The sequence below is a fragment of the Mastomys coucha genome, unplaced genomic scaffold (assembly GCF_008632895.1).
Source record: "Mastomys coucha isolate ucsf_1 unplaced genomic scaffold, UCSF_Mcou_1 pScaffold22, whole genome shotgun sequence".
NCBI classification, from domain to species: Eukaryota; Metazoa; Chordata; class Mammalia; order Rodentia; family Muridae; genus Mastomys; species Mastomys coucha.
In genome coordinates, this window is record NW_022196905.1 from 156,828,161 (window position 1) to 156,841,155 (window position 12,995).

At 52.2% G+C, this 12,995-nt stretch overlaps 2 protein-coding genes across 4 annotated transcripts in view; one reads left to right on the forward strand and one right to left on the reverse strand.

The window, feature by feature from the left end:
• Tmem255b (transmembrane protein 255B) overlaps positions 1-4,932 on the forward strand; it is a 29,504-nt gene extending 24,572 nt beyond the window's left edge. For all 3 annotated transcript variants that reach the window (XM_031342582.1, XM_031342583.1, XM_031342584.1), the window contains one exon: positions 4,687-4,932. In XM_031342582.1, coding sequence (XP_031198442.1) covers positions 4,687-4,845 — 159 coding nt within the window. In that variant the 3' untranslated portion in view covers positions 4,846-4,932. The remainder of the gene's footprint in view (positions 1-4,686) is intronic.
• A 3,942-nt stretch (positions 4,933-8,874) lies between these two features.
• Gas6 (growth arrest specific 6) overlaps positions 8,875-12,995 on the reverse strand; it is a 31,024-nt gene continuing 26,903 nt past the window's right edge. The window contains exons 13-15 of the mRNA XM_031339134.1: positions 11,756-11,928; positions 10,135-10,363; positions 8,875-9,396 (exon numbers count right to left, since the gene is read on the reverse strand). Coding sequence (XP_031194994.1) covers positions 9,242-9,396; positions 10,135-10,363; positions 11,756-11,928 — 557 coding nt within the window. The 3' untranslated portion in view covers positions 8,875-9,241. The remainder of the gene's footprint in view (positions 9,397-10,134; positions 10,364-11,755; positions 11,929-12,995) is intronic.

Consider the following 12,995-nt stretch of genomic DNA (forward strand, 5'->3'; position numbering starts at 1 on the left):
GATGTAGATAGATGTAGATGTAGATGTAGATGTAGATGTAGATGTAGATGTAGATAGATGTAGATGTAATAACGGGGAAGGAGATCATTATGGGCTGGGTCATGTTGTTTTTGAGGCTTTATGGAGTTATTTCAGTAGCTGTTTACTTTAGTTATCATACTGGCAAGGGGGACTTAAGATGGCAACAGCTCCCTGGGTTCTGAATACTTGTATGCCAGTGAGTGTTCCATGTAGAGCCAGATGCTTGCCAACATCTGCTGAAATTTATCTACAAGGGTGCCAACCCTGTAGGGCTCGTGTGCCCAGTGCTACAGACCCTGAGAACCTCATGGGGGGTGGTCTGAAGAAGATCCTGTTTGAACAGGGCTTTGCTTCTCCTGTTTCCACCCTTGGCTTTGGTTTGTTTGTGTCCTGTGAAGCTCTGCGGGCCATGGGTAAAATGGCCCCTGTTGTCCAGTGCTGCTGTACTGACTTGGACTTGCCATTGTGGATTCGTGGGGCTGGGACCTTCCTGGCTCGTGTCCTAGCTAGCTCTACGTTATGTCCTGTAGAGACCCCTAGTTGTGACAAATGAATCATCTGTAAACGTTGCCCAGTATCTCCTGTGGGGAGACTGAGATATCAGGTCTAGACAAACCTTTCTAAGTGGGACGATGCCTGCTCATGCAGCCTACCTGGTAGGTGGCTTGTCTTACGGCACTGGCAGAAGCAGTTATGTGACTCCCAGAGCTGTGCTAAGTAAAGCTCCGTCATCACCCTAGGTTGAATTGAGTCTCTTTGACCTGTGGGCCTGGTGAACGGGGTGAAATCATTTGTTTTGAAGTCACAGGTCCTCAGGTATCCCCCAGGAGACCTCTGTCTAGTGAGCCATACTAACATGAAGTACGAGGCCTTGCCAAGCAAAATGACAGTTTGGGGAGGACATGAATGTCCAGCTCTGACCATCTTGGAGGGTCATCTTGCCAAAGTCCTAGGACTGACCCAAAATGGTGACCAGGTGTGAGCAGCACTTGTGAGTCTTGTGATCATCGGGGTCCATATTTGTGGAGTGGGGGCTGACAGCACACAGAGCTGGAAGAAGGCGTGGGCACCCTCAGTGTCTGGGACCCTAAAGTATAGCTTCATTCTGTTTTCCAGGGATCACTGGTACCCTGGACTCAGAGTGAGGTTACTGTTCCATCCCTGCAAGGGCAGGTCCCTCTTCTCTGTACCTCAGCTTCCTCTGATTGCCTAGAGATGAAGCTGGGGCAGTAATCCCTGGACTGTTTGGGTCCTTTGGGCTCTGGGGAAGAGATGCTGTGGTGGTTAATTGCAATGTGGGGGAGTGGGTCTGGTTTCTCAGTGTGACACCCCCAGGCTGTGCTAGTGGGGCTTCCCAAAGGGGAACTGGACCTTCCTCCACTGGAGCTACAGGGATTCCCTAATCAGGGAACATAAGGCCCTTTGGGATAATGTCTGGTTTGGGACTGAATCTCCCTCTCTGGGCATTGGAAGCAGCTATGTCTGGGGTCAGGGAATGAGGTGGTCCTGGTGGTGACTCCAAGGACAGCTAAGCAGGCGGCACCAGCAGAAGCAGCTGCAGCTCTAAGGTCTCTGCCTTTGGATGGAACTTCTGTGTTGGCTTTGAGAAGGGTTTCCTTGGTCTCCATCCCAGGAAGGATGCTATCAGGCTGTAGCTCATCCTGAAACCCTGCTCTGCTCTCCTGGCCTTTTGTCAAGTCCTTAGGCGAGACTGTTAGGACTGTCTCTTGGTAGCCCTGATAGGGTTCCCTTAGCTGCTCTGGCTGCCTTTGGACACAGAGACCCTTTGGACACAGAGACCCACGAAATCCCATAGATGCCAAGACCACGATTCCAGAGCACAGCCAGTGCAGGCAGTGGCTTCTTTCAGGACACGCGATGCTCCACAGGGGATGGCTATGAATGAGGAAGGTGTGGTTCCATTTCCTCCTGCCTCATGTCTATCCTGGTGCCTTCCTGCCTCCCGGTCTCGAAGGCCTGGCCTAAGGAAGAATGGACAGCTGTGGAAAACTGCCGGCCTGCGCTCCTGGGTGTTTCCCTGTTCCACATGGAAAAGGACAAATACCCCCTTGGCGGCACATAAGAGACAGTCCTTCACCATAGATACACTTTTGGGAACCTAGAAGATGACCTGCCAAGTTCCATGGACGCTTACTCTTCTCCTACCTTCCGGAATCTTTGTGTTTGCAGAATGGAGGCTTCTCTTCCTCCTAGAGGAAGGTTGAGATCCCGCCCTCTGGGCGGAGACCCCGCCCTCTGGACCGAGAGAGACCCCGCCCTCTGGGCTCGAGCAGCTCTTCATGGTGGCATGTGTGAGAGTATAATTGCCCATATGTTTAGTGGTCAGATTTCTGTGGAAACACGGATAAGCCGTGTGTTCCCTGGAACAATGGAACGAGTGCTGTCTCCACTGGCCAACAGAGGCAGAAGGAGATATTTTAAGTGTCCTGTTGAAGTCACTAGCAGCCAGCAAACATCCTTGCATAATAGAAGGGTGTGAGATGGCTAATGAGGGTGTTTTGTAAAGATAGTAAACAAACAAAGAACCCAAAATGTTGAAGGGGCCTGTGCCTAACCCAGCAGCTTGCCCAGCATGACAGCAGTTATGCTTGAATGGCAGTTCTGGGGCAGCAGTCCTGTCCACTCTGTGCCAGCAGGAACTGCCTTCATAGGGCCTTGCTTAGTGAGGTGCTTTCATCCAGCTTTTCCAGGGGTTGGCTCTGTGGTCCCTGGTGGTTTATCCTGAGTTTCCTGGTGGTGTATCCTGTGGTTCCTGGTGGTTCATCCTGTGGTTCCTCGTGGCTTATCCTGTGGTTCCTGGTGGTTTATCCTGAGTTTCCTGGTGGTGTATCCTGTGGTTCCTCGTGGTTTATCCTGAGGTTCCTGGTGGTGTATCCTGTGGTTCCTGGTGGTTCATCCTGTGGTTCCTCGTGGCTTATCCTGTGGTTCCTGGTGGTTTATCCTGAGGTTCCTGGTGGTTTATCTTGTGGTTCCTGGTGGTTTATCCTGAGGTTCCTGGTAGTTTATCCTGTGGTTCCTGGTGGTTTATCCTGAGGTTCCTGGTGGTTTATCCTGTGGTTCCTGGTGGCTTATCCTGAGATTCCTGGTGGTTTATTCTGTGGTTCCTGGTAGTTTATCCTGAGGTTCCTGGTGGTTTATCCTGTGGTTCCTGGTGGTTTATCCTGAGGTTCCTGGTGGTTTATCCTGTGGTTCCTGGTGGTTTATCCTGTGGTTCCTGGTGGTTTATCCTGTGGTTCCTAGAGGTTTATCCTGAGGTTTATAAGGGCTTGTTCCACGGCTTGTGCACCTGCCTATTTTCAGAAAATAGAGTGGTCAGTGCGAGAAGCCCATCCTAGTAGACCTAAGAGGACGATCTCCAGGAGTGCACTGCCCCTGTGCTCGTAAGGATGTGCACACAGACTCAGGGAGAAATAAGAGTCAAGAGCCAACAGTGGGGCCTTTTTGTGACATTTTCTCCAGTCAGGAAGACAGTCTCAGCTTCTAGTCTTCTTTCTTTGGGGGGAAGTGGCTTTGGAATGGACACCCTGCCAGATCCTGACTCCAGCATCAGGAAGACATGGCTAGCTGGTTGCTCATGAGAATCAGATGCAGCCAGAGGGGTGGGTGTTATAGAGCACACAGGAATCACTTTAAAAATTCACTTTATTGAAATATCGATTTTGAGCTTTAAACTTCTGGTACTTAAGAAGGGAAAAGGAAAAAGAAAATACTAGAAAAGATTTACTTCAGACCAGTGCTGTCCCCCAAATTTCCCTCCTCATATTAACTCATCTTTGATTTTGGAGTATATATTGGGGTGTCAGAGATACAACCCCAGCAAATATAGAGAGAAATTTGTTTTTATTGTTTTAAAAAATTTATTTACTATGTACAGCATTCTGCCTGAATGTACATTTGCATGTCAGAAGAGGGCCTCAGATCTCATTACAGATGGTTGTGAGCCACCATGTGGTTGCTGGGACTTGAACTCAGGACCTCTGGAAGATCAGCCAGTGCCATTCCAGCCCAGTGGTCCACTGTCCTCAGGACCAAGGAAGCACTGTTGGGACTTAACCCATGGTCACACTTGGGCAAGAGTTTCTTTCTCCTTGAGAGTCTCTGCTTCTGTCTCAAGGTCTGCAACTGATTGGACTAGGTGCCCCAACAATATGGAAGGTACCAGCTTACACAAAGTCACTGATTAAATGTTAATTACATCTGAAAAATACCTTCCTTAAACTTCTAGACTATGGCTGACCCTAGTTGGCCACTACCATAATAACCACCGTGCAGTGTTGGGAATGTTAATGGCCTTGCTGTCTTTACTGAGTGCCAAGGTCCTGGCTCTAGGTTGTCTCTGGATCTTCTAGTCAGTGCTAGTGAAAACTGACTGGGCCAAGCAGGACAGCCAAGCCAGGAGTTTGGAGACCTTCCTGTGTCTCCAACAGCTTTAGAAGCCAGGTCTGTACCAATCAGGCGCCGTCCAGGCTGACACGTGACCTCTCTTGGCCGCTCTAGGGTTGAGAGGCTTCCTAAGAGGCCGGATGAGCCCGTGGCTCCTGGTGTGGTAGGATGCTGGGTCAAGGTGGTGCTGGTATATGTTCTGGACAGTGTAGCTGAGTTCCCCCATCTGCTGATTGAGGACACCTCTCTGTTTAATTGCAGCCCTCCAGTGCCCCGCCGGCCTCTGCTGACCTCTCTCTGCCTGAGGACACAGAGTCTCCCTCCCAGTGCCACTCCAGCCGTGGGCATTCCCTTGCTCCTTCACCCTGCACACCGGCCTACTTCCTCCCAGGGGAGAAGCCTCCCCCCTACGCACCCTGACACGGAGGAGGTCGTAGACTAAAAAGTAACGTGGTTTGGAGTTTTCCCAAAATATAATGAAAATAATAAAGCCACATATAGAAAGCCCGCTTTTGCAGCCAGCCTCGTAGAGAATTCAGAAAGCGTCGCAAAGCTGTGCCCTTCCCTGGGGCACACCCTCTCAAGCACAGGCCAGGACCAGAGGCAGGAGCAGAGCTAGCTAGCTGACTGGCCCCACACCACCTCTGCCGTCCGCCGCCTCTCCCTACATGAAGACCAGCAGCAAACCGCGCTAGACCCCAGCCAGACTCCTCATCTGGAAGGGCTTCTCTGCATCCGCATCCCTCACAGCTCCGTTTCACCCTTACCGTGGTCATGGCTAGTTATCAGTCACTATCGCCCAGCAAGAAGAAGGTAGCCAGGCATTTCTTTCAGGAAATGCGTTACAGGTTGACAGACTTCTGTGAGCATGTCTCTGAGAAGGGACTGCCTGAACCCCTGAGCTCTACTTTTCTGATGGGAAAGAAACAAACGTTGAGTTCTGCCTCTGTGCAAGCTCTCTCTTTTGGTAGACTCAGATCTCACACTTGCTTTTCCCGTTGGTTTGTGGCCACTGGTTTAGTCATTGATTAGCTGTTGTGTTGGCCACACAGTCTGCGTTTCCCTCTCTAAGGTCCAGAACTAGCAATTTGGGGTGGAGGATCTGCGAAGATGTGCTCCTGCGCCCCCTGCTGGCCAAGGCCACTCTGTCCAACAGAACAGCTTACCAAAGCAGGCTAGAAGAGGTTTTCTAAACAGAAACACCGCAGGGAGGTGATAGGCCTGATTCTGCAGAAGCTGTGCTGCAAACCCAAGGCCCGCCCACTGGTCCCTGAAGTGCTGAGACAGCCACTGGTTCAAGGACTGCTAACTATGCACGACCCTTATTATTGAGTTTGGCCTTGGAGCCAGAGGATGAGAGGGTCTTGGTTTCTGTTTGATGCTGACTGACCTTGGATCCAGCCCAGTCTTGTTTTCCTACACCCTCCAGGAGCCTGGCCTCAGCCTCCCTAGGGCCCTGGATCAATATCAATAATAATCTGCCAACTTATATTTACACCACTGTAAGTACTAAGATATTTAATATTTCCCAGGACCACAGTTTCAAGGGCCGTTGTGAAATTCTCCTTGGAGTTGCACTTGGGGCAACAGGCCAAAACCCTCTCTGGACTTTGGAGGGGACCTTGGGTACTGCTCTTCAACGGGGTCAGGGGTCAGTTGGCTCTGTCTCTTGCCTTGGCATCTATCCAGAGTGCACAGTTAGCAACTCTCAAAGGGACATGCTAGAGTGCTGGCCAGGGAGGATCCTCCACAGCAATGGCCAGATTCCTGTTCCTTGTGGGAGTGAGGTTCAGGAAGATGAGGGTGTCCAGAGGCACAGAGAGGTATCCTCCATGAAGATGCACACAGTAGGCTGCTTTCTCCTCACCAGGACTGGGACAAAGGTTGCTTCGGCTGGGTAGTGATTGTATAGAGAAGACCCAAGTTCTGGAGGCTGCGGAAAGCAAGGATCTGTAAGGCATGGTGCCTCCGGGTACAGGGTCTCACACCCTCTCCCTAGCTGTTTTTATATTATGTCTCCCTAGTTTTGCATTCAGTAACCCTGTGTTCTGGGCCCAAGGGGCTCTACCTCTGAACATCATTAAGCTGGCCCTAGGGCCTTTGCAGACCAACATAAACTGCATGTCTGGGTATAGAGCCCATGCCCACTGGAGCCAAGAACTATTAAGAAACATTGAACTCCCAAGGTCAATCGTCTTGCTCCCTGCCACAAAAATGTCTGCCCTCCTCATTCCAGCCACAGAGAATGTAAGACCCTGCACCCCGGTCTCCAGAGCAGCCCCCACCAACCCACACTAATCTACAGTGTGGCCAGATGGCCGACAGTGTCCTTGCCTTTGTGTGGGTGAGGCTGGGAAGCCAGCTGGAGCCTGCATGTTCAGTGGCTCATCCCTCCGTGGCTTTGCCTCTTCGAATGCTGCCCTGTGCTTGGCTTCTGCTCTGGGCGGTGAGATTTGCCATTCATTTTGTCATCAAATCTATCAGTTGCAGCTGCTTTTGGGTTGATGGGAGATGGGGTTGTTTCTGGGTCTGTGCTATGGTACCCACTTATTGCTCTCATGAGAGTGTGTGGGGCAAGTATGGAGTGGACCATGCTCCACAGGTGAGAGACACTGAGCCGAGCTCCTTCACCTTACTGGATCAACCTGTTTGAATTGGGGTTCCACTTGTACCATCTTCCCTATGGGTCACAGAGCCACAATAGCTCTGTTAAGACCCAATAACAATGGTGTGGCAATGGATGACATCGGGCCTCAGGCATGCCTCTGTGTGCATGTCCTTTGTGATCAGCAGAGACTGTTCTACTGGGCCTGCTTGGCTCCATACTTGCTTCTCTCTTGGTTGGTCCCTCTACCTGTAAGAAGTCATTGCCTATTCTGGACAGGGACCCTGTGATCCTGGGTGTCTCCAGTATCTTCCAGTGAGAGCACTTAGCCTTCGTTTCAATGTATGATCTACAGGCTTCGTGTGTGGGAAATACAGTAAAATGCTCTGCCCTGCAGCAGTGGTTCCTAAAAGGTGACTTTGCCCTGGGCACATTTGGGAAAACCTGGAGACATATTTATCAGAGGATCTGCGAGAGGGGTGTAATGGAGAGAGGGCTATAATGGAGCCCAGGGGAGGATGCAGCACTAAGGTCCTGTGTGCACCGGAGAGCCCCAGGCCCAAGAAAGCAACTTCAAGGATACAATGACTACAGCTCAAAGGAGATGAAAAAGAGACAACTTTGTAACCAATTCAGACCACAAAGACCACACAATTGGGTCTACTCTGCCCTTCAAAGTCTGTATCATCCCTCCTCAAAAGTTCTTGTTGCTCCCCCTGGGGCTCCGCAGTTTGGCCACCTGGACTTGGGGAAGAGAGATGCCTGTGGTTTAGTCACCTGGACTTGGGGAAGAGCGATGCCCTGGTAGGCAGCTGGACTTGGGGAAGAGCGATGCCTGTGGTAGGCAGCTGGCAGCTGTATTCTGGCTTTCTTTGGTTTAAGGCTTGGTGCCAGCTGAGGCTGGGGATGTACTATCAGAGAAGAGAGGTGTCTGTGCTCTTCCCACAGGGGTGCCTCCCCAAGGCAGATAAGGAATGCCAAGTATGTGCCCCGCTCCCTGCGTGTCTGTGTGGTCTCGTTCCAAACCAGCGTATGTGCTACTCTGTTCTTGCCCCCATGACCTGGAGGGTATTGGGGGCGGTGGGAGGACGTTCGCAAGAACATTCCACGAAAACATTCCAGAGTTGCCTCCAACGCAAGGGAAAACCATCGAAGGTCTAGGGGGATGCGGCCTCACCAGCTGAAGACAGAGCTGACCTCAAGAGGGCTGTAGGCTTCTGAGGCTGCCTGAGGACAAAGGGCAGGCTCAGGCTCCTGGGCAGGACTGTACTTCTGGGAGCTGTGTTCAACAATGTTGTTCCTGTCCTGTCTTCACCAGAGACTACAGGGTGCTAGGGTTAGAGAGAATCAGTCTCAAACTGCAGCTCGGAGACACTGAGCAAGCAAGCCACCGTGTTCCTGTGAGTCCTGTAGCCTGGGGAGGGTTAGCTCTCTCGGCTCTGTGCATAGCCTTAAACAGACCAAATGGAACGGGGGCAGCCAAGAGGTGAATGGCTGGTATAGGGGAAAACAGGGAGAATCTATGCAGGTGCTGCCCCCACATTCTGGTTGTCAGGGGCAGTTTTAAGAAGGGTTCTATGTGTGGGACCGACAGCACAGCCAGGCAGAACTTGGTCTCCATTTGCAGAGTAAATGGAGGGTGTGCAGTTTACTGTGAACCTTGGCTTTAGCTCTTGCCATCATTCATGTGAGGAGAGGCTCCTAGCTGGTCCACAGCTGCCTGGTCTGCGACTTGGGGGTTCCAGGAAAGGCACATTCAGCTGTGGGGCCTATGGTACAATGCTCTCAAAACACATTTACCCTGCAAGGCAGATCTTCTAGGACAGACAGTGACCAACACAGGGTTAAAAAGGTTTCTGTAAATATTTTATTTCCATATTTTAGAATCAGAAAGAAGCATGTGGTAATAAAAATAATAGAGAATTATTTTCTTCACATCCGCTCTGCTGCATACTGCCAGCCCCTCCAGGCCAGCCCCTTCCAGCCAGCTCCCACCAGGCCACCCAGCTCTCTCTGAGCGGCCGGTGACCTGATACCAGTCCCATTATGTACAGATATGTTACAAGGCAAAAAGAAAGATCTCAAGAAAAAAGCCAGAAGGGCAGTAGCCCACCTGCTCCAGTGTTGCAGGACCATGCGAGAGGAGCCAGTGCTGTGTCCAAACCCTGCTTTGTTTTTGTCTTCAGGTGTAGAGACCTCTCACAGCTTGGTCTAGGGTGTGGCATGCTCCACAGGTGGGCAGGAGTGGGAGGTGATGTCACTGTGCTTGTAGAAGGCCGTATCCAGGTCCAGGATCTTCCCGTTTACCTCCAGAGTCATGCATCCACGGTAGAACGCAATGACGGGTGCAGAAGTCACGGATACTTCTGAGCAGTGTGAGAGCAAACACTGAGTCAATGGAGCCCGATCCGGGCCACACACTACTCTCCACCTGCCGTGTCACTGAGGGCCAGCCCTGCCTGCACTCTCTCAGGGCGTGCGGTCCCCTTTCTGTTATCATCCCATGGGGATACAGACCTTACAGGCATAAGGCACCATCACCCCTCAACCCCCCAGCCATGCTTGCAGATGTTCTATTGAGTATCTATTGTGTCTTGTGAGTTCCCATGCCCTTGATTCTTATTGGTTAAAATTAAATACCTCCCTGTCAGGGCAGAGAGTCTGCTGTCTGCTAAAAGTCAAGTCCTGTGCATACCTGCTACCCATGTTCCAGTCCCACCTGTGGGCCTGTGTAAGCCAGCAGGATGCTATTGGCTGCCCTTGCTGGCATCTGGTAGGTGTGTATAAAGGTGGGCAGCCACACTGCCAGCTGCACTGTGGGCAGCTACAGACACCTGCCAGTATTTTTTTGCATCACCTGGTAACCCTCCCCGCTGTGTTTGGGCTCCTGGGCCCTCAGACAACACTCTTCAACGGATGACTCAGAGCCATGTGTGCTGGAGGAAGGACTGAACTGGTAAGACCCTCACTCCAACCCTCATACAGAAGCCAGGAATGAGGGCGACCTGCATTGATAGTTCCTGTGACCAGAACCCTGTGTCACAGTCATCGCCACAGCCCCTGTGTGAAGCAGAGTGCTCCTGTGTGAGGCAGAGTGCTCCTACCTGGTAGCCCTCCGACGTAGGTGCGCACAGAGCCTTGCAGATGTGTCTTAAGGGTGTCCAGTCGCTCCTGCAGCTGGGCAGTGCTCACTTCACTCTGGCCCTTAGTGCCATCCACTTCCAAGGTAGCCTCACCATCCCGCACAGAGACAGTGACTGTGTGTTCCTGGCTGTCGCACACCTTGATTTCCATCAGTGCCAGGGCAACATCCTCAACTGCCAGGACCACCAACTGCCAGGGATACAGGAGCAAAGGGGTTAGAGAGGGGCCCATCTATCCCGGTCGAGGCTGGCCCCGCAGCCTGGCCCCGCAGGCTGGCCCTGGAGGCTGGCCCCGAAGGCTACCTGTTGTGCCTCTGCTCTTTGTACACTAATCCCTTCTTAGGGTGTATGGTAACCCTAGCTCTGACAATGTCTAGGAACCCTTGTGCCTTCTCCTCCCCTGGGCTCAGTTTCTTTGACCGCAAAGCAGGGAGCAGCCAGAAGGTAGCAGGAGGAGATGGCTCAGTGGTTAGAGTACATGCTGCTCTTACAGAGAGGACTTGAGTTCTCTTCCAGCATCCATATGGATCACAACCATCTCCGACCCCAGTTCCAGGGGATCTGCTGCCCTCTCCTGGTCTCCTACAGTGCAGGCAAAACACCCACACACAGAAAACCTTTCGAAGTCCCTGGAAAACTGAGGGCTTGGGTCACCCCTACCCAGCCCGAGCTGACTTCTCAAAAGGATGTAACAGGATACATCTTTCAGCTGTCACCCTGTGGTGCCAGCATGGGGAAAGATCAGACACTCTGCCTGCCCTCTCTGGGGTAAACAGTCGTTGCCTTGGTCTGCTGCTCACACATGCTAGGGGTGGGTTGAGGTGCCGGGCAGCAGGAAGCCTGGGCCCCTAGGTGGTGTGTATCATGGAAATTAACCCTGTGGCTGGTTAGTGTAAGTAGCAAGTGGGGCTCCACGGCCTGGGCAGATGGAGTAGAAACCCTCTCATCTGGCACACATCCCTCTTAGGAACACCAGAGAGAGGAAGGTATTCTTTTGTCTCTCAGTAGCCTTATCTCCTATAAGCAAATAGTTGGAGTCAGTGGCTTGATATGGTTGCCTGGCTTGGGGAGCCACCAGACATAGTCTGCAATGAAGTTGGACTCTGCCTGAGGGGCAGCTGCGTCCAGGGCCTTACCTACCCTCACCCCGTCACAGTATCGGAGTTTATGGCTATCGGAGTTTATGGTTAGGTTCGTGGGTTCTGGAAGAAGTGGAGATCTCAGTGTGCTAGTGATGTGATTCGACTCTCGTATGTATGGCTCCCTGCTTCCTGTGAGACACCCCACACTTACGTCCAGCAGAAGCTCGCTGCCCACACTGTACAGTTGTGTCTGTGTGATCGCATGGCCACCTTGTCCCCAAAGCCAGAGGGGACACTTCTGTGTGCACTCAGACCTGGGTCTGGGGAGGAGTCTTCAGGGCAGGGCAGGGTTCAACAAGTCAATATCCCAGAGAGGGGTGGAGCCTGAGGGCCTTTCCTTGCTGCTTGGTGCCAGGGACAAATGGGTGTGTCTCAGGGCTTTCACCGAGGTCAAAGAGGGTGGGATTGCTCGGTGGTCAGCGTGCCCCATTCAATCCTACCTGCTTCTTGAGCTTCTTTGTAGAGTGGTAGTCGACCAGGGCTACAGAGAGGGGGACGACATTGTCGTCCCCCACCAGTGCCAGCAGCACCCCCGTGTCCGTGGCAGGGCGGATCCGAGCCACAACTTGTACTTCCCAGGTGGTTTCTGTGCCGACATCCAGAGATGTTCGGGCTGCAATGAAAGCGGCCCATCACAAGGCAATCCAAGTGGCTGAGAGGCGAGAGTGAGCGGCAGCCTGGACCGGAGTGCCACAGGGAACAACAGCTTTGCACGCTCTGGGAGGGGACCTCCTGGTAAGAAGCCAAGTGGGAGCACACAAGGCTGTACCCCAAGCCTTGCCAGTGTCTCAACATGTCTGTTGAGTGATACTCGACCAGGGCCACAGAGAGGGGGATGACATAGTTGACCCCCACCAGTGCTAGCAGTGCCCCTGTGTCAGTCAGGTGAACTCCAGTCGAGAACTCCAGCACTGAATGTAGACGATCAACCTGTGGGCACTGGGGATGCCTAAGTATGGCTGCTCTCCACTTCAAAGTGTCAGGGCAGGGCAGGGTTCAACAAGTCAATATCCCAGAGAGGGGTGGAGCCTCTCCGAGTGTCTTCCGAATAACAAAAACCTATCCAGGGAGCTACAAGTCCAGCACCAAGGGCCATCCGCCTCCTCATTCCCACATCTCCCTCTGCAGTTCTCAGAGCACCTCCACACACTCAGCCAATGGGCTAGCCTCCTCTCTGCCAGCTCCGGGAGACTCTACAGCATGCGAGGTGGCTGGAGAACTTGAGGTCACGCTCGTGCAAACTGAGAATAGATACTGGGAGAGGCATCGCTCCAGCAGGCCCTCTGTATGCCTGCGGTCTGGGTGCCTGGGCTTAGCGTTCCAGAGCCTCGTGAACACATTCCCATATAGTACACATGGATGCTGACACAGTTGTGTGACACTTCATGTCCTGATCATAGGAGGTGGGATGAAACCCTCAGTCTTGATATTTAAATCTACACCTCACAAACTCCAGGGAGTAGAGGAAGCCGCTGTGAGTGAATCAAGGTTGTGGCCACAGACATGGTCCACCTCACTGATCTCTATAGTATACCAGGGGACGCTGAGGCTGGCCTGGTCTCCCTTCCCCACCCACAATCAAATCAAGTCCTTTATCCTATACTAGATGACATCTACAGGGTTAATTCTCAATAGTTTGTTGTGCATATGGACACAGATTGCAAGAAAAAAAAAAAAAAA